Raw genomic sequence first — 21,441 nt, 5'->3', positions numbered from 1 at the left:
TGACTTATCCCAGTCATTTTCTGCTCCTTCCAGGAAGGGCCAGGCATGGGTTGGATCATCTGGAGGTGTCTGTTTCTTTCTTCTGTGCCTCTGCCAACCCAGCAGATTGTTAGTGAGCAGTGACGGGAGCTGCCTGGCAGGCTCTGTTCCATTCAGAGGGTGAAAGAAAAATGCGTAGAACAAAAGCCAATGGGGAGTAAAATATATATATTTTTGAGCAATACTAAACAACCCCTTGTTTCCCTGATGAAATGAAAAATTTATATCTCTTGCCACTTAACAAAATGTCTTAAAATTCTGTCTTAAAGTTTAGAAAGGAAACACTTGATGGTCACATAATTTCTCTTCCAAGTTCCATTGTGCCGTGTAGTTATTAACAGTCTTATTTACTACAATAAATAAACCTTCATACTATTTATTTTAGTGCAGATGCAACTTTTTTCCAGGTTTTTTAAACCTAGTAATTGAGTAATTATTTCGGAGTGAAATTAGGAAAGTGCTAATGCTCTAACAACACTTAATACTATATTTTGGAATAATTATTTCACAAAGAATGGCTATTTCAGGTTATGTCTAATCGCTGCTCTGACTGCATGATATAATGTGTTTCTTAACTTACTTTTTCTTAATTTTATTTTTTTGGTTTATTTAAATCGTTTCAAGATTTTATAATGCAAACACTTCAACAGTGAAATGCATGTTAGCAATTCTGACTGGTAGATTTCTCCATGGCTTTTAAAATCAATGTGAATGGTAAACTTCTAAGTATTTGCATAATATAGGACTAATATGTATACACTTTATTTTAACATTTTAAATTTTTTGTTTTGCCCACAGACAGCCTTTTGATTGATTATCAGTTTACCTTCAGCTTGTTACAAGAGGATGATCGTCATCACACTGCCATAAACTTTATAGCAAATCCAGAACAGGTAAGAAAATGTTAATAATTTTAGTTAAGTTTTAGAGACTCAGAATTAAGATTTTCATTATATTTGGCATTGATTAAAGGTTTTCAAAGTGCCTATAAGGTTTTAGAGATGGTTCACATTTTTTGAGGGCTGCAAAGCTAGTCCAGTGCTTTCTTTGAGAGCCCTTTCTAAATGGTAGATGTACTTCAGCTTAACATACTGAATAATTATCAGTTGGTTTATTTTATTGTTGCTCCCATGAATAACAAGTTTTAGTATCTTCCTGAGATGAATTGAAGGGGTGTACCCCACTGCTGAGAAAACATTTTTAGGTGAGGAAAGTAATTTTTGGCTTGTGGTTGGAATGTAGGCATTTACCATATGTTTTTTCCTTTAATTTTATAAAGACAATTAGTTTCTTATACTTAGGACAATCTACAAGTGTTACTGGTGTAGGTATATGTTAAATTGCACACTGTTCTTAACAAAGCAAAAGAGAGAATTGCCTTTGGCAGTGAACCATTACCATTTCTATTTATGTTTAAAATGAAAACTGGAAGATGATTAAAAGGCTGTATTCAGTTACGTGCAATAGAGTTACATGCAATACATTCTGATATGTTTTGTTAACTTTCCTTTTTCTTTTTTTTCCCCTAGTCAAATAAAAATTTGGATATATCAATTAATGCATCAAATAACTTTAACCTCAATATTACGTGGTCTATTGGTTCTACAGGTGAGAATGAATTTTGCTATGATGAGATTTTCCCCAAACGATTTCATGATCCTATGAGCTATTTTAACCTGATTGTCTCTTTGTTGCTAATTTTGATAATAAAACTTTGCCAAATGTGTTCTTTTGCCATTATCATTATGCCGATATTAATTATATTATTTAAACCTCAGATGATAATTTGCAATCTGAATAAAGCTTCATTAATATGTTGACTTTCTCTCCTATTCAATTAAAATTACTTTGGTAGGAAAAGCTTGTAGCATATTTAAGTTTTTGAAATGACAGTGTTATGAAATGCTGTGATTTTAATTAAGATAAATTGCTTCCTTAACTACTGCAGAGACTGAGATTTTATTTCTTTGTTTCAGTGTTCAAGCTAAAAATTTAATTATTAACCTTTACATTGATATCAAACAATAAAGTTCTTCTGTGTATGCTGATAAAAGGAGCTGCTTATCTATTTTTTCTCTAACTTTGAACCCCATTACTCTTCTTTGTTTTAATTTAGAGAGTTTTTCTGAATTGGTTCTATTGACTTTCTGAAAACACATCCAAGGAGAGGCATGATGCTTAAAATGAAATCATTAAAAAAATCATTTTAAAGAAGGTTCAGAGTTTCTCTTAAACTCATGAATTTCTTTATAAATGCATTTCTGGAGTGCTTTACCATACCATAGTTACTAAACCCTATTTATTCCTTTATTTTAACTTAGCTCAGTCACTCATTTATTTGCAAAAAACTAATAAATGTTAATTACTAGTTATGTTATTAACACTTTCATGAACAATTAAAACTTGACAGCAAAAATGTAAGATGTAGACAAATTCCCTCTCAGGTTTTATTGAGATGTTTATTGAAATGAAACATAAATTATGGATGGAAGCACATTACCTGTTAAGCTGACCATAATAGCTATCTTGTAGAATTCGTGTTACTTCTGTCGTGTTTCCAATTTGTACATAATTTGTTGAAACCAAAGTAAAAACTTCTGTGAATTCTCTGTATGTGTATCAAATATACCTAATGTTCCATGTAAACTATAATAAGGGGTTGTTTTAGAGGGAAGACACCAAAAGCAATTAAGGATTCATGTTTTTTATGCAAATTTACTTTGGCATCTTTAATGATGATTAATACTTTTCTCAAATATGTATATTTACACCTGAGCTTTTAAAACTTTTTAGCTGGAACGATATCTGGAGAAGAGATTCCTGTTGTTTCCAAGGTTAATATTAAGGAATACAGAGACAGCTTTTCCTGTGAAAAATTTAACTTTCGAAGCAACCCAAACATCACTTTCTATGTCTATGTCAGCAATTTCTCCTGGCCAATCAAAATACAGGTTAGTGACTGCTTTGTGCTTTTAGAGGTGTTTTTATTTCACCTTTACATTGAATTTTATGATTTCACTCATACAGAAGGTATAGAAATGGAGTTATTTGCATGCTGTACTTTCTGTGTATAATAATTATATTATGATGGCAATCATAGTATGATTTCAAGGCTGGGAAGGATGGGGCTTTGAGCAGCATGGCCTGGTGGGAGGTGGTGCTGCCCATGGCAGGGGAGTTGAAATGAGGTGATCTTTAAGGTCCCTTCCAGTCCAAGCCATTCCATGACTCTGTGCTTTAGCTTTTAGTTGTGAGTCAGACTTCAGGCTGTCGATTTAAAAATCTGAATTTAAATTGTTGAACCTATGTGTTTATCTGTAATGTAATTACAGCATTTAGATTTAAGCACAGAAAGTGGTATACAAATCTGTATGCACCTGGATATTTGAATGTAATCCTCTGTTAATGATTGGCTTTGGGAGCTTCTGATTTTTTTAAATGTTGAGTGACTGTATCAGATTGCAATACCACAGACTTCAGTTAAGATTAACTATAGTTTATTAGAATTTATATTCTTCTTTGACTTCATTGGAATCAATTTCATTCAGTATTTTCTGGAGTACTGAGATACTGTACAGTAGCACACTCAAAAAAATCAATGCAATCATGATTGCTCCCTGACCTGTGAAGTTCCAGCAATATTTTTACTTATAATTACTATGGCTGCACTTGTGAACACAGTGTCCCCTGCATCAATGAAGGAGATTCTTATGTGGATAAACAGCCTTTGACTGTAACTCCCTTATACAATTCAGTATTAAATTGTCTTAAATTGATAAAATGATAATAAAATTTTATAATTCCAGGTGATTTACTCCAGAAACAAGTACAAGCTCAAAATACTTTGCAATTACCCATAATTACCATAATTACAAATATCCTACAAAATTTCCATTTTAGTGGGAAAAACCTTCCATATTTTTCTAAAATACAGAACCTAACTTTATCTCTGTCTCTCTCTCTCTATATATATATAAATATATATATATAAAGATAAATACAAAAGTATGTTACTATATATACGTGTGATAACGTGTCCTTGATTAAAGCAGTCATCTTCTGAGTAAACTGTCAGAGAAATGTTTTCGTTGTGTTAAGTAAAGCTAGAGTTGCCTTCATCATACCTGAACAGCGACAGTAAAAATGTGCGAACAATGTCAAAGGATGAATTTATGCAGCTTGCTAACATTCATGAATGTACTAGTTTATTTAAAAATCCAAACAAAATCTGAAGACTAACTGCTTGCTTTTCCTCTTCATATTAGGGGTGTTTTTTACACTCACTCCCCCTTCCTAAGGATAGAGCAACTTCAGCTGCCAAACAGGCTTCTTAAACAAATCCATGGAGCAATTTCAGCTGTAAATGCATTACACTCTCACCTTTGCGACTGCAAGGTGGCTGTATCACCATTGTAAGACAAACATTATTAAGGTGATGCATTCCTGAGACGTGCAGCTCTGTGTCAGATGTTGGCAGATCTCTGCTCTTTCTTGTGCTGTTTCCACTGCAGCCTAACACCCTCATGAAAGGAATCCCTGATCATCCTTCCTATTTTTTTTTTAAATCAGGATTTCATTGTCTTCCATGATTACACAGATTTTTTTTTTATTTCTTTTTGAGGCACACTGAAATTTATCAGTCTAGACAGTTCTGCCTCAGAAGTGGTGGTGCTTGACTATTGCATTCCTTTCCTGTCCTGCTAATTTTTCATAAAAGTCTTATTCCATCTAGAAATTAAGTTACTCCGTTTTATGCACGAAAAAAGAAAGCTAAGGTCCAGTTGGGTAAATTGTTTTAAGATTTTAATTTTCTCCTTTGTATTTGCCTTCCTAAATGAACAAGATTATTATTTAGCTCTCCGCCTTTTTATACTGTAATTTCTTCTTTTCCAAGAAAATACCTGAAGTTTACATTACTCCTGTATGTTTCTTGGTTTTGGTGCTCTAGCATTAGATAACATCTTCAAATGATAAATGGAGCAGGGAGCTTTTCAGAGAAAACAAGTTTTGTTTTATATGCTAACTTTATAATTCTGCCTGTGGTATTCTGCATATACTTTAAAAGTATATGAAACCTCCTGTTCGTTAGGGTTAAGAGAAGGAAGTCATGGTTCATTCCAATCCAGAGGCTAAAGTTTCCAAGGCCAGTACTAAATCAGGTCTAATACTTATGATTTTCCACATCTTCATAACTTATTATACCAGATTTCACCTTCATAATAGGCAAAAGTGGTTGATATTTGTCTATTTGCACTGCAGGCCTTTTCACTGAAATGGCCACACTGCACTGATCATACCATGCTGGGAAAAGAACTGGTATTTTGTGTTAACTCAGTTCTGAAGGCTCTATTTAATCCTGTTAGACCTAAGGAAATTATTCTGGCTTCCTTGAGGGGTATTCTGTTCATTTAATAAGTAAGGTAGCAAAATGAAATTTGGCACATGCCTTTTACACAATGCTTTTGCAGAGGACTAATTAACTCCGACACACTGAGCCCTTTTCAAGTACAGTCTGAGTACCAGTCCTCCTGTATTTCCATTATTCATCACAACTTGTCAGGAATATATTATACAAAACATGAGTTCCTAAGGAGGCAGAACTAGTGACCTTACTTCCTTTTAAACTGGTATTTGAAGTTGTGTTATTGATGTTATCACCAATGGTTATTGGTATGCATTTCAGCGCTCTGCTCTTGTGCCTCCTGTTATGCTGGCACTGGAGCTAAGATTTCATTGGGAGGATTTGGGTGTTAGAGTTACTGCTCTTTTCTTTTTCTGTAGGAAAAGAAACAGTCCTCCTCATTTTAAAAGACATTTAGGTTCACTTTCTGTTAAAGTCACCTGTATTATCTCTGGTTTTGCATTTATTTATCTCCAAGATTTTCATGACTATAAGGAAAAACTGTCCGTCCCAGCAGGTGATTGTTTATTGGGATCAACGGCTCACAGCTGCTTCCTTCAGGTAGTTTTATTATTCATGTTACCTATTCAGCAAGCTTGCATTTTTTTCCCAAAACGTTAATAAATCCCTGGTGGTTCTAAAACAAAATATCTTCTAAAGAAATATGATTTCCTGGCTTGAAAAAAGGATATGTGGTGATTGGTGTCAATAAAAACAGCTCTTTAGGGTGTACTGGTCTGTGATAGGCAGTGACCCATTTTATTGTTGTCACTGGTGATCCTAATCACCTCAGAATACAAATTCTTCAGCGCTGGATAGCAGAGAATTACTTGCCAAACATAGAAACTATGTAGGAAATGTCCAGTTTCTTTCAGCTGTACTGCTGCTCTCTTTATTGAAATGTACTGCAGGTTCCCATCAGCAGCACCCTGTTGTCCATGGGCCCAGAGCCAGGTGATCTCAGCCGCCTTCAGGGGAAAACACTTTAAATTTCCTGATGCTAAAGGCATCTTATTTAGCTGTAAAATCTCTTCTTCCTTGAGGAGGGAAGCAGAAATGTGACATAGTTGCATAAGGGGTCATTAGAAAGGTGCTGTTGTGGGACATCTTCACCTTAGAGCTGTTTCCACAAATAAATCTATTGTCTATTGACCTGGCTGTAAAACAAGCAGGTGCCAGTTTTTCCTCAGAAGTATGTAATAGTTATACTCTGGCACACAAATGTTGGATATTTCCCTGCTGAATTACTGTAACAGTTTATGGCACACCTTTTCTCCATTTCCTGTAATTCAGACCTGCTGATGAGTAAGGATGGATTAAGGCCCTTAAGCTTAACTTGCCAAACTTTCATAAGCAACAGTAGTTTATGCATCTTTTCAGAGGAAATCTGTATAAATTATCTTTGTCACAGGTGTAAACAGAAGTGTCTCAAGTAAGAGGATGTGATTTATCACCCACACTTAATGTTTGACTCTCTTTGACAGTCCCAAACCTTTAGGTGTATTGTGTCATATATCAGTTAAACAGACTCCATGAGAAAATGCTCTTGCCTTAAAATAGGCTAGATTTCTGAACAGAATATGTGACAAAGCCTCATAACTTCTTTCTGCTCATTTTTATTTTATTTTGAGAGTCAGTGTAATTCAGCCTCCACTGGTAATGGAATTTGAAGGCTGTAACATTTATTGAAAAGCAGTAACTCAGACTGTAGCCAGCGCCTCAAATAGTGGTCAATGGTCCCTGAAGTAGTAAGCAGTCATAAAGCTTGGGCTTCTGACAGCTATGCAAATATTAATAACAGCAGTCACAACATGTTCTTCAGTCTCAGGGAACTAATTTTATGGCAAGGGATTTTTGTCATTTAAGCTGGAAACAGATGTATTTTCTTTTTTTCCCATAATTTGCTCCCATATTCTGGAAAGCAGTGGCAGCTTATGAAAAAGCAAATACCCTTAAAATGCTGTCCTGGATATTTGTCTGATCTCTGTCCCTAAGGACAGCAGTAACATTCCTACTTCAGGATCAGCTGCATTCTGGCACCTAGTTCTCTTTATAACTGTCCAACTTGTATATCTGATCTCAGCTTGTGCCTGAGCGGCAAAATTTTCTACCAATTCTAAAGCTGAATCTGGAGATAATAATAACTGTTCTACTAGTTATTTCCTTTCTTCCCTGAAGTGTAAATGAAAGATTCACAAGTGTCTGAGTTTTAATTGGGAGGGTCAGTTTAAATTGTAAGGTTCAGCCTCAGCAGCAAAGCACTGTCTGGCAAAATTAGGTTTGTGTTTAATGAAAAAAAAAATCTTGTTATACATTTTTGAACACAGCATAGTTAAACTAGCATGTTTCCACAGCATAAAATAATTACTGTTGCAGTGAAGTTAGACAGGATGTTGGTGTACATGTAGAATACCCTGATGTATTTGAAAAAGTTTAATATTTTTAAGCAAGCCTACTTGGAGTTTTGGTTTTTTCTGCACTGTGGTTTCCGACTAAAACTGTCTTTGACACCCTGTATTGGTTTGTATACCAGAACAGAATAATGAATTATGGTGAAGATTTACATCTTATTTGTGTGTAGCACAACAAATAATCAAAATACTTCATATATAAATCTTCAAATGACTTTTTTTTTAAAGCTGAAACTAGTGTTCTTTCAATTTACTGGCTCCTGTTTCAGAATTGATTTTTTTCCCCTGTTAATATCCTGCATGTAGCAACTAAAGGAGGAGTGTAATGTAAATCAAGAAGCATATCTACCCTTGCAATAAAATTTACCGTGTAGTATAATTTATTTCAGCCTTTTTGCTTTTGTTTTGGACTTCATTTGAATTTTTTACATTCATGAGTGACTGACATGTTGTAAAAGCTCCGAGAAGTAAAACTTATCAGTCACTGCCATTAGAAGTTACAACAATATCACAACCCTAATAACTGAATTAACAAATAAAGATCGCATCTTTTTGGGTTTTAAAGCCTTTCTGAATTTTGCTAAGGTCATGATTGTGGACCCTTTGCTTGGAAAATGTGTATTTATCCACATGTAGCTGTGTTTGTAGCTGTGCCACCAGTGATCGCATGCCTAAATTTAATCCCTGTGATTTATGGTGAACAATTCAATTTCTAAGTGCCTTAATGGTTTTCATAGAGGCTGCTGAGTAACTGCATATAGCAATGTATGGAGACACTATAATTCCCGAAACACTGAACAGGTATTGATGATGAAGTGGATGCATTGACTTCCAAAACAATTTTGATGTTTTCTTACAGTAAATGTAAAATCCCTGTTTAAAATAGGCTTGAAAGTACACCAAGAACAAAAACCTGGGAAATCCATTGAACGAACATCTAGTGACAATTCTGCAAGGAGCAGGAAATTCTGTCAGAACAGAAAAAATAACAGGAGTAGAAGGCAACCTGCAGTACAGGGTGGATTTGTTTATAGATGACTGAGGTATAGCCTAAAATGGACATATATGTGTCGTTTCAGTTTTCAGTAGGGATGATGACTTTGATCATTATGAAAAGTCAGGATTGATCATCATCATCATCATCCTCATCATCATCGTTAACAGAGAAACATAGAATCACTCTGGTTGGAATAGGCCCCTAAGATCATTTGGTCCAACCTTTCACCTTACACTGCCAAGTCCGACGCTAAACCATGTCCCCAACTGCCACATCTATACATCTTTTAAATGCCTCCAGGGATGATGACTCCACCATTGCCCTGGACAGCCTGTGCCAATGCTTCTGTGAAGACATTTCTGTTAATATCCAATCTGAACATCCCCACTTTCAACTTGAGGCCATTTTCTCTCGTGCTCCCCTTTGCTGTAAAAATTATCCTCAACAAAGCAGGATGTAAAAGTTGTGTTGAATGTGCTCACATTATGCATCAGGTTGTATCAATCCTGGACTCTGAAGGAAGAGAAATTGCAGTGCCAAAGGCAGGAGGGATGGGAATATGAGACTGAGGAAGTACAAATGCAAGTTCACATCTGAATGTAAGAAGGAAGTGATCCAAATAACAAGAGATTTAATAAACTACAGTGTTTTGGAAGAGATTTTGAAGGAAGATTGTGTTATAGTGTTTAGTATTTTGTCAGCTTTTATGCATTGAATATAGGCGTTAAATCATACAGGGAATTAAGATGAAAGAATGTATGTCTTAAGAAGCAGGGATCTCCATAACAGATCACAAGGCTGCTCGTGATACATTTGTCCTTCAATATTCTGTCAAAGTGGCTCATCTAATCATCTTTCTGCTCAGGGCATTAAGGTTGTTAGACAGCAAAAAGTCTGGAAATTCAGACTTTTCTGTATCTTCCACAGTATTGTTTTTTTATATATGATTAAAATGTGTTAAATGGACTTTTTGCTCTGTAGTTATTTTTAGAAAAAAACCCCAAACAACTACTCTAAGTGTAGAAATTGAAAATTATTTTAAAATTGAATGCAGGACAGCAGCATGAAGGTAAAGTTTCATTTACTAGCTTCATTGCTAGTATCTATGGCTAAACTCAATTCTGTTTTTCAACACATTGAATACCATTGTTAAAATTCTCAGTCATAGTTACATTATTACAGGTGTGTCTGTTACATGTACAATTACTGCATTTTAGAAAGTCCTTGGAAATTACTACCCAAATGGAGACTGCCACAGTAATTATGGTTCCTTTTTTCTTTCTTAGGCAATCAAATATATTACCAGAAACCTACTGGTTCTTGCCTAGAAAAATGGACTATGTATAATATCTATAATTTATTTTCTTGGAATTGTAAGGTCAATTGTATGGAGAATAAATCCCAATGCTGTATAATATTCCCCCAAAGCCTTGATGTGCCCAAATCCAATGCGGCCTTTTCCAAAATGCTTGCCATGAATCCTAAAATATTGCTAAAATGAGGAAGTGTTTCCTGATTATTAGATTATACCTTTTTTACTTTTAATAATGCTAAAACAGTTAACATTTGTCTTAAAATATACTAGAACAAGGTTGCCAACCATATCATGCCAACTTCCACAACACTCCAATAGATGTAAATATTCTATTCGTTATTCTTCCTGGTACCTTTCTTTTTCCAATCACCTTAGAAAAGGCTAAATGTGAGTCACCAGAATATCTGTAAATATTTAACATTGTTGATGTATTTCTAAGAAAGCAGAAGCCCTGTTAATAGTTCAGCTGATGATTTAAGGGAACCAAAATACGTAATTAAGAGATAATTAGTCCTCAGTGATGCATAGTTTTAATTGGTGTATAATTTGAAAGTCTGAGATAAGAACTCGTGTAACTGATGTGCTGCTTGTGCAGGGCTTTCTTTTCCAGGCAGACCAAGGCATCATCTACTGATGGTTGTATAATACAATAGAGATGCATAGATATGGTATTTGCTAATAAAAATTATCTCCCTATGATGATTAGCAAGTAGATATTGATGTTTTTCTCTCTGTAATCTCCATTTCTCTTATATACTCACTGAAGTAAATTTTAGTTAGAAAATTCTGAACTCAATAAAAAAAATTTGCTTCCAGATAGCTTATATCTTTTCAGGACTTTTGATTAGCTATAGAAAAATAAATCAATTATTCATCTTGGGAATTGGGGTGGGAATGTATGGTGGGGCATAGAAACCTTTTCTTCAATAACAAGGAAAAAACTTTGAAATATTAAGATTCTCCCTGAAGAAAACATCTATGCCTTGTTGAACTGCAGAAGCCTATAAAGGTCATACACAGTGGCTTCAGAATTATTTGAAATAAATGTTTTGCTCATAGGGGATCAGAATGGAAATAGGAAGCTGCTGGGAAAGAATAGATATTTTCAAACTATTTATCATGACTGTCAGAAACTCCTTTGTCAGAAGGATTAATACAACCTTAGTTGCTCTCTGTGATCAGGATTTTATAGAAAAATGTGGGCGATATACAGGATTTCTGTCCCTTATATCTTTGTTTAAATTTGGATTTCTGCCAAATCCGTGTTTTCCAACATTTCTTAGTAAACAAAATGTCAGTGGCCTGAAATCAGTTTAAAAACTTCAGTGTAGGGAATTTGTGAGGAAGACTTCTTGAGGGTCCCACATCTGCTGAGCAGTGATGATGATGATGAACCTCACCAACATCAGGGTGGTCTTGACGTGGACAGGAGTTTCAGGTTTAGGAGGAGCAGCTCTTGTGTCTCCCAGGCTCCTCTGGCTCCAGGTGCTCATGTACATCATGGGATTCTCCTGCAACAACAGCATTTGGACTCTTGTGCCGTGAACTGGGGGCTAAATCTGAGCTCTGAGCACTGAACCAGCAAGGCGATGGTGAACTCTCCCTGAGCCAGTGATCCTGGAGGAAGAACTTTCCAGTGCTAGGTAGCCTTGGCAACACTGGCTGCAAATACAGTTCTGGGATTTTGCTTAAAGCTTCAAAGCTTAATTCCTCAGGCTGTGGCAAAACAGCTAAAAACTGTGGGAATGCTTACAGCTGAGTTTGCAGGGCTCCCTAAATCCCAGTTTTCAGAAAGCACTGAAGCTTCAACAGTTGAGACTGTCTTATGAGCAGGAGCATTCTCAGGAGTCATCAGCATCCTTAGTGCAAGGAGTGCTACCTTAGATTAAGCAGACATTCACACTTAAGAATGGTTGTTTTAGTGAACCAGTATTTTTGGTGGCACTTTACTGTATCAGAGTTATTGCAGTCACAGATGCAAGGAGTTGAACTTAATATCTACTGCTAGAAACAATCCTTGAGAATGGAAAATAGTTACCATATATTGATCTTTAGGAGTTCTTTAAGATATTTTTCTTGTGGTGATATTTTATTTCTATAATTTTATTTTTGAAAAGTTTGATATTAATCTCTGAACCATTTGGCCAGTGTAATAATTTCTGTGATGAAATAACAAAATGAAAACACTACTCAGTGAGACTCCAGGATTTAAAAACCAAAGTCATTCTGTGGTTCCTCGTGGACTAACTAATGCATGGATGGGTTGAGCTGAGATAACGAGTGTGAACATAAACAGAAGTCATAGTTGAAAAATGCTTTTCCTGAGAAATGCAGAAGGAGCAGCACAAAATTAAGTAGAGCCACAAGCTCTTTGTTTATCAAGAAGACAAGCTCAGACCTGCAAGCCTGGCTGATAGCTGGGCAAATTCTGGGGAGGTGCTGTTCTCTCTGTTAGATTTTAGTGTGAATGCTCACTTCTTCAGACTGTGTAAAGGGGTTATAGGGTCGTGATTATGTTTGGTTTTATTATGAAATGCTGATTGTTTTATTGTGCAATGCTTTGAGGACCTTTTAATTGTGATGATGATGCCATTTAAAAAATCTCTTGAATTCTTTATTATCAGGAAGCAAATTTAATGTATTTTGAAGAAAGCCAAAAGAAAACCCATAAAATACTTGTTCTATGCGAGACAAACGTATTTTGTGCCTTCAGGGAGATAGGACAAGCAATTATCAGACACAGATAGCCAGATAAGCATATTGAGCAAGAGAGTAGAGAGCTTGCAGGTGATCTGCTTCTTTTAAAATCTGGCTTTAAGTACGTTAGTTACTTGTCATTACTTTTTCATGTAAGCACTTGATTTCATTGCTACCTAGGTGTTACATCTCATAGATGATAAATCCAGAAGGGGCTGCTTTGGTCATATAATTTGAAATGAGACATAAACTAAAGCATAGGCTTTCATAAATTAATTGCAGTTTGAACTAGACCATATCCTAAAAGGGGAAAAAAAATCACTCTTGGCCTAAATATTTTTAAAAAGGGGATGGGCACTTGACTTTTGCTACATACTTCTGACGGTCAGTTATTGCCACTATCAAAAATATTTGATTAATGCTAAGTGTAGCTTTCCAAGAGCTATTCTTGAAACATAATTTTGTGCTAGAAAGGAGAGCTTCCTCATATAAAGGATGTGATGTTGCAAATACCATATACTCTATCACCTTTTTTTTTGGCTTTTCTCGGGACCCTCCAATGTTTCGTATCCCTTGGGAGCTGTGGGAGCCAGGACTGGCTGTGCTTCTCCAGGTGTGATTGGATCTGTTTTGGATGCAGAGTTAATGATGTACTTGAGGGGGCAGGAAAAGGGAGTTTTCAGCAGCTCCCCTATGGATGCTGTGCTGCTGAGGGAAGCAGAGAAGCCGTAGCTCCATTGTTCCTACTCTTTCTTCTTGTGACTCCAATCCATCCTTTTTGCTGCATGCAGTATTTTCCTCTATACACCCAGGAGTACCATAGCTTCTTCTTCACAGCACTGGGAATTTAATGAATATCTACCACAACCCCAAATATTTTTTAATGTCACTAAGTCCAGAAAAACATCCTTGAAAATGACCTTCATTCTTTCATTCCACATTTATACTACCAAATCCAGTTTTACTACTCTTACCTTTCCCTTATCCTCCTATACGCATGGCTTTGGAAGTGACCTATTATTTTCACTTTCCTCAGCATGCCAAATAAAAACATATTAATGATGATATTTTGTTAGTTTTATTGCAAGTTATTGACAGAAGCTTTAAATAGCACTAGAAAACTAAGATCTAAGGATCTTGCTGTGCTTTGCATAAAGGCATTTGTATAAATGTGAATCCTTATTTGTAATTACATTTTACATTAGTTAAAAGTTTAATAAGTGGTATGCTAAATTTTTATTCTATTTCCTCAAAGTAGGGGTTTTATCAGAAGGATTAATACAATCTTTTTACATGTAGAAACAGGAAAGTATCCAGAATTACTTTAAGTTCTGTTACTCATATACTGTGGATGTGTTAGGAATGGGTTAGGAGATGTAGACATGAATTGGAGTGCAGCAATCTCCCGTGAAAATGTTTAAGGACTGCTGGTTGTAGAATACTTGTTTGGAACACATGTATTCTTAAAGGTGATAAAATGAATTTTTAGACCAACATGCTCTACAGATTTTTCTATTCTAGCACTACATTATTATTTATCTTACATGATTTTTATTCATCGCTCTCATCTTTCATTGCTAGCTTTTCATTAACATCCTTCACAAAAAACGGCGGAAGATGAGTCTTGTGTCTTTCCTTCCTTTTTTGTTTTTGTTTCATGATGTCCTCATTTTACTTTCTTGTCTTTTCGTTTTATTATAATCCCTTACAGTGACAAGAAAAATACACAAGACTGACATTATTACAGATTGCAGTCCTGTTGAAATTGCCATATTAACTATGAGGCCAGGTAGTGAAAACCCATTCAAGCTGTCAGATATTCTCAAATGAGTGAAATAAAAGCTGTTTGTATGTGTGTAGAATCATCATTACTCCTTTGTCTCCTAATACCATCTTAGTGCAGGCTTCAAATTTTTTTCATTGAAGGTAATTTTGGTTTTGTTCTGTTCTCAGTGGTAAGGTCTGAGAAATTTGCTGCTGTGTACATATGAGAGGTTTGCAGAAATGACTGATTTTCATGGATAAAAGTTTTGTTTTAGTTATCTCTAAGTGGAAATGTCAGAATTTCTGACTCTGGGAAACAGAACAGTTTATAGATGAACCTCTCAAGGTCTCAGGTCCAGCTCTCTGCTCAGATCAGGGCAAACTTCAAAGTAAGGTCTGATTGCTCAAAACCTTGTCTAGTCATTTTCTTTCCCGCATCAGTTGGAGGTTTTGTCCATTGTATTTAATCCTCTTTCTGTGCACCTCTGAGAAGACTCTGAGTCCATTTTCTCTGCAACTCACCCATCCTTTTTTCGCCCTCTCTTTAAAACATTCAAAGTTAATGACTTCTCTTTATAGTAAAATGTGAGTTCAATGAATTTGAAGAAGATGTTAATACCAATACCAGGAATTCAGTGCAATTCACTGCATTCTTCCTGAGAGTCCCTCCAACCTGCATGCTTTAGAAATAATGAAAATAGTTATAAATTTGAAGTAATTGTTTTAAATAGTAAGTTGTGTAATATAAATACAAGACAGTTTCTTTTGATATTTATTCAGCTGTTGGGCATTTTGAACCAAATATTTGTATCTGCCTTCATAAAGAAAAAATATTACTTAAATGACACCTGGAGAGTCTCCTTTACCCCCCCTGCTTTTTGGCATGATTTCTTAAGTATGCATTCCTGGATTGAAAATTTGACCATGCCTTTGTGTCCAGACTAGAGATTGGAAAGAGCAAGGATGGAGTACATCTCTTAATGGTTCAACTCAATTATCTTGGAGATGTTTTCCAACCTAAAAGTCTCTATGACTATTATTCAGTAGCAGCAAGGATAAAAAGGAGAGAAGAGTGTAAAACTGCATTCAAACTGAAATATAAGGGTAGAAATACACTTTTTTTTTATTGTTACTGTTAGACTTTGCAGCATAGGAGGTGAGATGTCAGCAGAGAAAGTATTCATAAAATGTTTTTTCAGAGGTTTAAAAGAAACTTTTTGGCTCCTCTTTCTCACTGGGGATGCATTATTGTTCCTCTCCTAAGCATGAGCCTGGTGTAAGTGTGTCACTGCCTCCATGCCAAAATGAAGACATTCAGTGACATTCTGAAGTGCTTTTGTCAGCTCTTGGGTGCGGCTTCAGCAACAGATGTATCAGCATTCTTGTGGTTAAGACCCATGTGCACCAGCAAGAATAGATTTTTCCTTTTCTCTTGCCCTCACTTTAGGCTTTAGAAAAGGCAAAAAGCTATTTAATTCACATCATACCTGTATTAACTACTGTAAGCTGATAGTGCTTTTTTGGTAAAGTGATTACGTTGTTGGTTTGTTGGTTTGTCTTTTTTTTTTAACTAATAACACTTCATTTATATTCTGTGGGTATTAACCGCAAAACTTGATTTGTTTTGAAAATCTTTTTTAGCTGTATTCATCTGTTGGTAAGGCAAGTGGTGGGAAAGAAAAATCAATTGCAGCTGTATTATTTGCAAAGTAATCAATTCACTTCTCCATTCTAACTAGAAGAGGCATCCTGAGGAGCTGGGAAAATTACACTAATCTGATATGTTTGGATCTTTGTTTCATTGTAAAGACTGATACTCATCTCCTCACATCCACTTGCTTTGAATTTTATTTAGAGTTCACACAGATAAGGGATACTTGAATACATCTTGAACGTGGAAATAATCACCCTGTTCCTTTGACAGTACTTTGGGTTTTTTTGGTCTTGTTTTGGCTTCTCTTTGATTCATTTTCTGTAGTCATTATTTGGACCTGAACAATGTCTAAAATTATGTATTTAAAGTAATTTATGAAAGGGAAGGAAACAGTAACTTCTCAGTCCTTGGTTTTCATGCATATTAATTATTATTCTATCCAAGACTTGACTCCATTATTAATATTTTCATTAAAATAAGTTTTACTTCTTTTTACTAACTGCTGATGTAATTAGTAATTTAAAGAAAGTGAAGGGCTATAAGCTTTATGTGCTGAGCTTCAAGTCTTGCAAATATACATGGAACAATTAAGTGTTTTTCTGACATATTATCTATATAGGCTCAGAGCTGACACTAATCATTTCCATTATCGAGATATGTTAAACCTGAAACTGTTTAAGCAAATGTTTTCATAAACTAACTCATCTGTCTGTTTTAAAAAAACAGATTTCCTCATGATTTGAACTTGAATTTGTTTCACAATTCCTTTATTTCCATATATAATCATTCTGTTTAGACATGTTTCTTGTTGTGCAACCACTGTCTAAGACATCAGTAGCTCTTCATTCTTCCTGCTGTATATTCCCTTTTTTCTATTTATACAAAATTGTATTTATGGCAATCCTATTCCTTGTCAGCCTTTTAGCCGACTAAACAAGCTCTGTTCTTTGTGTTTAAGATTTGTGTCCTGTTCCCCTCCCGGCCACCCTAATGGCTCTTCACCTTCCTCTTGAGTCTTTCTGTAGAATGGCAGTGCAGGGTACAGTTATTAGTCTGTCAAAACATCCTTTTGTAGTTAGAAGATTATATTGCACAGTACCATTGTTGCTGTTACAATTTTGGTTACTCCACTAAGATGCCTCACATTCCATTTATATTTTTCTTTATGCTTGGCTGGTGGGGTTTGGGGAAGCTGCTTTAGTGCTGTTTATTCTACACCTGTTGTAGCCAGATGGAAAAGGGACAGGATTTCTGTTTTAGTACTACTACTACTACTACTACTACTACTACTACTACTACTACTACTACTACTACTACTAATAATAATAATAATATCTTATAAAAATTTCACTTGAAATAATAAACTGATTTTGTTTGAGGTGACAAATTCGAATTATATTCTGGTATATAGAATTTAATCAGTTAAGGAAACCAGTGAAATCTGAGTGCCAAATTGCAGTGTGTAGATGCTTTGTCATAGGAGTACCAATGTGAATTTATATCCTGAGTTTCCGAATATTCTATAAGATCATTAACTGGTGTTTCCTTTGTGGAATGTTTTTGCATAGTTTATCATTCACAGTGATAAGTTGCATGATATCATTGTGTTGAACCAACAATTTCTGTTCAGGTCCACTCACATGCTGTCTCCATTAGCACATATACTGAGTTACTGCAGTTGCATTCACTATGTGCAAAATACTTTGTGTGTGAATTTTTATTTTTCTTAAATAATCTTTGCTTAAATTCTTGCTGATATTTTTTAAACTGTATTGTTGTGGTTTTTTTTTTTTTTTTTGTTAAATATTTAAACATTACCTTTGTTTAACCCCAGTCAGTGTGGTGTAATGAAACAATTTGTGGTAGAAGGGATTTTTCATTTTGGTAGATTTTTTAGTTTAATATGATAATTATGGAAGATGCAGTAGTGAACATTTACTAACAATATGATATTAGGTGTGCTCAGGTTAATTGTGTTTTTTTATCAGAAAGAAGTTAATGGGAAATGCTACATCATTGAAATAACATTGCAAGGGTTTCTAAAGGGAAGGATTCAATTGTTATTAATTATATCCAATGCTAATGCTATGGTTTCTAAAGGCTTTTTAAACCTACAACACAGCAATTGCAAGTCATTTAAATGATCATACTAAGTAATATTATACTTTAAAAATTCTACTGCCAAGCTGACACCTCTTGTATTAATAGAGTTCCAACAGGAACTCAGGAAACAAAGAGAATGAAATGATAAGACATTCAAAGACATAAACCAGGATTAGTTGTCATGAAGAACAGTGTTTTAAATGAAAATTCTAAAGCGGTCCTTTTGCTCTGCTCAGCTCCTCCTGGTTTCAACTTGAGAGTTCATAGGATAGTAAAAAGGTTTACTTTTGAAAAGAGGTTTAGAAAAAAATGACTTGAGACAATGCTGAAATGACTTCACTTGTTCAGAAGGCTTAAAAGGCTGATACTGCATCTCAGGTTGTTTGAATGATGTTGGGGGAAGGAGATGGAGAAAGGGAGCAAGAAGAACAAACGGGACTAAATATCAGTGGGAGAGACTTAGTTTAGACAAGCTAAAAGGAAAGGTGGCACAGGCAGTTTCTAAAATCTCTGAAACCAGATGTTTTAAGAAAGGAATTATACAACCACCTCTCTGGACAGATTTGATTCTCCTTTGGGGAATCTGCTTTACTTGATGTGCTTTTGTTATGTTTTCTGTGATAGAATTTTCTCTTTTCAGTCCTCCGTGATTTTTTTCTTTCCTTTTTGATGTGAACATTTTTTGATGTGAACAGTTTCTAACAACAAAAATGAAGCGACTCCACTGGTGACATTTTACTAAATAATTGAAATCATCCTTTTTGTGATATGACACATAGGTATGCTACAAGCCATCCTGAAGAATTGTGGAGGGAAAACAATAGTGGGGATGAGGAGTGTTTACAATCACCTCTGTTGTTGTTATGAAGGAGCAATAACTGACAATTTAAAAAAAAGGTTCATAGAAGCAGTGATTACTACAAAGCAGTTAATGGGCTTCAGAAAAGGAGGATTAAACTGGTCCATTTTCAGCTTTGTAAGTTTCCTGTGAACAGTTTAAAAACAAATGAAATTGGTCTTTTACCAATTGACTCTTCTTTCACTGCCAGTTTGTTGACACTTAGAGCCCTTTGCTCCACAAGGAAGGAGAATACAATTGGTCTAGTACATGGTCTTTAATTGAATTGACTATTTTGCCCTGCTGCTCGGGGAATTGATAAATTGCTACAACCTTCTGTTCTGAAAGTTAGTGGGGGGTTTTTGTCTTTTGTTTTAGGAATAGAAAGAAAGTATGGAAGAACAGCATTCAGAAGTGGTTAGAGATATCACTGAATTTGTTTTGAGTAATTATATTGCGGTCTTAGCTCTGTGAAATATTTTAGAAATTAATCAGTGCTTACTGTAATTTCGTTTTTTTGGTTTAATCACATAGATAAAATAAACGTTCATATTCAATGTGCCACTTGCGGTAGAATATAACTGAGTGTTTCGAACTTTCAGTAGCAAAGTTATTTCTTTGGTCTGAAAATATTGCTAAGGAGAATCTTTTTCTTGACCGCTTAATGGGGACATTAGTACACTAATGTTTCTGTAATAGGTGGTTGATCTGCAGACACAAAATGAATGACATTTTGTTATCACACAGATTAAAGGAAATTCCCAAAGTTGTTATTTAATCAAGAAATTATGACAAGAGTCATATCTTTTTCCAAACAAATCAATATTTTTGTTAATAATTGCTAATGCCCTGCCACCTCCTTCTTCAAAAATATGTTTCCCATTTATTAGATTCTGTAAGTCACGGATCGTAACTGTGTAGCATTTTTAAGTCATCTGGATGTTTGGGTGCTGATTTTTGGAAGATGTTGGGGCATCTGGGTATTCTGAATGACTTTTGTGATATCAGCCATTATTTATCTTCAATTTTATTTCATATCCTGTTAAGAATAGATTCTTTACAGCTATTATAAACAGTAGAGAAAATTCAAGGGATTGCCTTGCCTGAAGACATACACTGGGGAAGTGCAAAGGGACCACCCTCATTTGAGTCATAGAATCATCACTCGAGTTTTGGGGAGCTTGGTGGGTTTGCGTGTCCTCTGGCACTGAATTCATGGCAGGTTGTACTGGGGGACTTAGTGCCACACTGCAAAATTTACATACAAACCTACCTTTATGATTTTTTTTTCTCTATTTTAATCTCAATATGTAAATAATTTTTTAGTTATTAGTCAAAACATTATACAAGTCAGCATAAAACATTTAGTTTTATGACTAAATAAAACTTTCATCTTTGCACGAAATTAACATGTTTTTCAGCAAATTTTAAAATGGGTGTTTAATTCAAGGAAAACTGCCCTTGTGCTTTTCAAAGGCACCAGACATTTTGGGGAGTTAACTGGCAAATATCCAGCTGCTGCAAGGGGTAATATTTGATTAACCTCTGACCAGAAATAACTGTCCATCAGGATAAACAAAAGCAGTGTTGAACTGTTTTATCATGCCTTGAAAATCTTTGCTTCACTGGGCTTTTACTGTGCTCTGAGAAGATAAGGTTGTTGTTGAAGGAGTTTCAGAATTGCACACTAGAACACAAAAGAGAAACAAAAGCTCTCTGAGGTTGAAGCTAAGAGGTTTCAAGAGGACAACTAGAGTGGAGACTCCTTCAACTCATGCCCTGAGGTTCCTCTTGTCCTGGAAAAACTAATGGAAGAAAAGGAAAGACATGGAAATATGTAGAAAAAAATTTGTGAGAGTTGATAAGAAGTATTATCATTTTATTGATTGCAGTTTTTATAATTGAAATATCTTAGAAGTCAAAATAATTTCAGCTATTAAACATTGCTGAAATTCAGGTTTGGGATTAGTAAAAATGCAGCTGTGAGGAAAATGTGTGATAAGCATAAGAGTGCTGTGTTTCTACCAAATGTGACTTTCAAACCGAACGTTCTTTTTCTTATGTCCTTGTCTATTTTGGTTTTCATGTATGTTGACAGTTTTGCTGCCTAACAGTGTAAAGTGTTGCTCTGTTTCATCCTTTTTTTGCGAAGATAGCTGATATGAAATGCATATAAAATACCTTGTGAAGAGCCTTTAACTGACCCAAAATTTGTTGAGATC

The 21,441-nt window shown here is 35.2% G+C and overlaps 1 protein-coding gene across 4 annotated transcripts in view; it reads left to right on the top strand.

Annotated features, from left to right (window-relative positions):
- The window catches only part of ATRNL1 (attractin like 1), a 433,474-nt gene that overhangs the window by 178,253 nt on the left and 233,780 nt on the right, over positions 1-21,441 (top strand). For all 4 annotated transcript variants that reach the window (XM_066190865.1, XM_066190863.1, XM_066190866.1 and 1 more), the window contains exons 22-24: positions 838-932; positions 1,569-1,647; positions 2,833-2,990. In XM_066190865.1, coding sequence (XP_066046962.1) covers positions 838-932; positions 1,569-1,647; positions 2,833-2,990 — 332 coding nt within the window. The remainder of the gene's footprint in view (positions 1-837; positions 933-1,568; positions 1,648-2,832; positions 2,991-21,441) is intronic.

The sequence above is a fragment of the Chamaea fasciata genome, unplaced genomic scaffold, assembly GCF_029207755.1.
Source record: "Chamaea fasciata isolate MVZ Bird 193981 ecotype frontalis unplaced genomic scaffold, bChaFas1.0.hap1 SCAF_9, whole genome shotgun sequence".
Lineage (NCBI taxonomy): Eukaryota > Metazoa > Chordata > Aves > Passeriformes > Sylviidae > Chamaea > Chamaea fasciata.
Note: the sequence above shows the minus strand (reverse complement) of the source record. Positions and strands in the feature narration are given on the sequence as shown.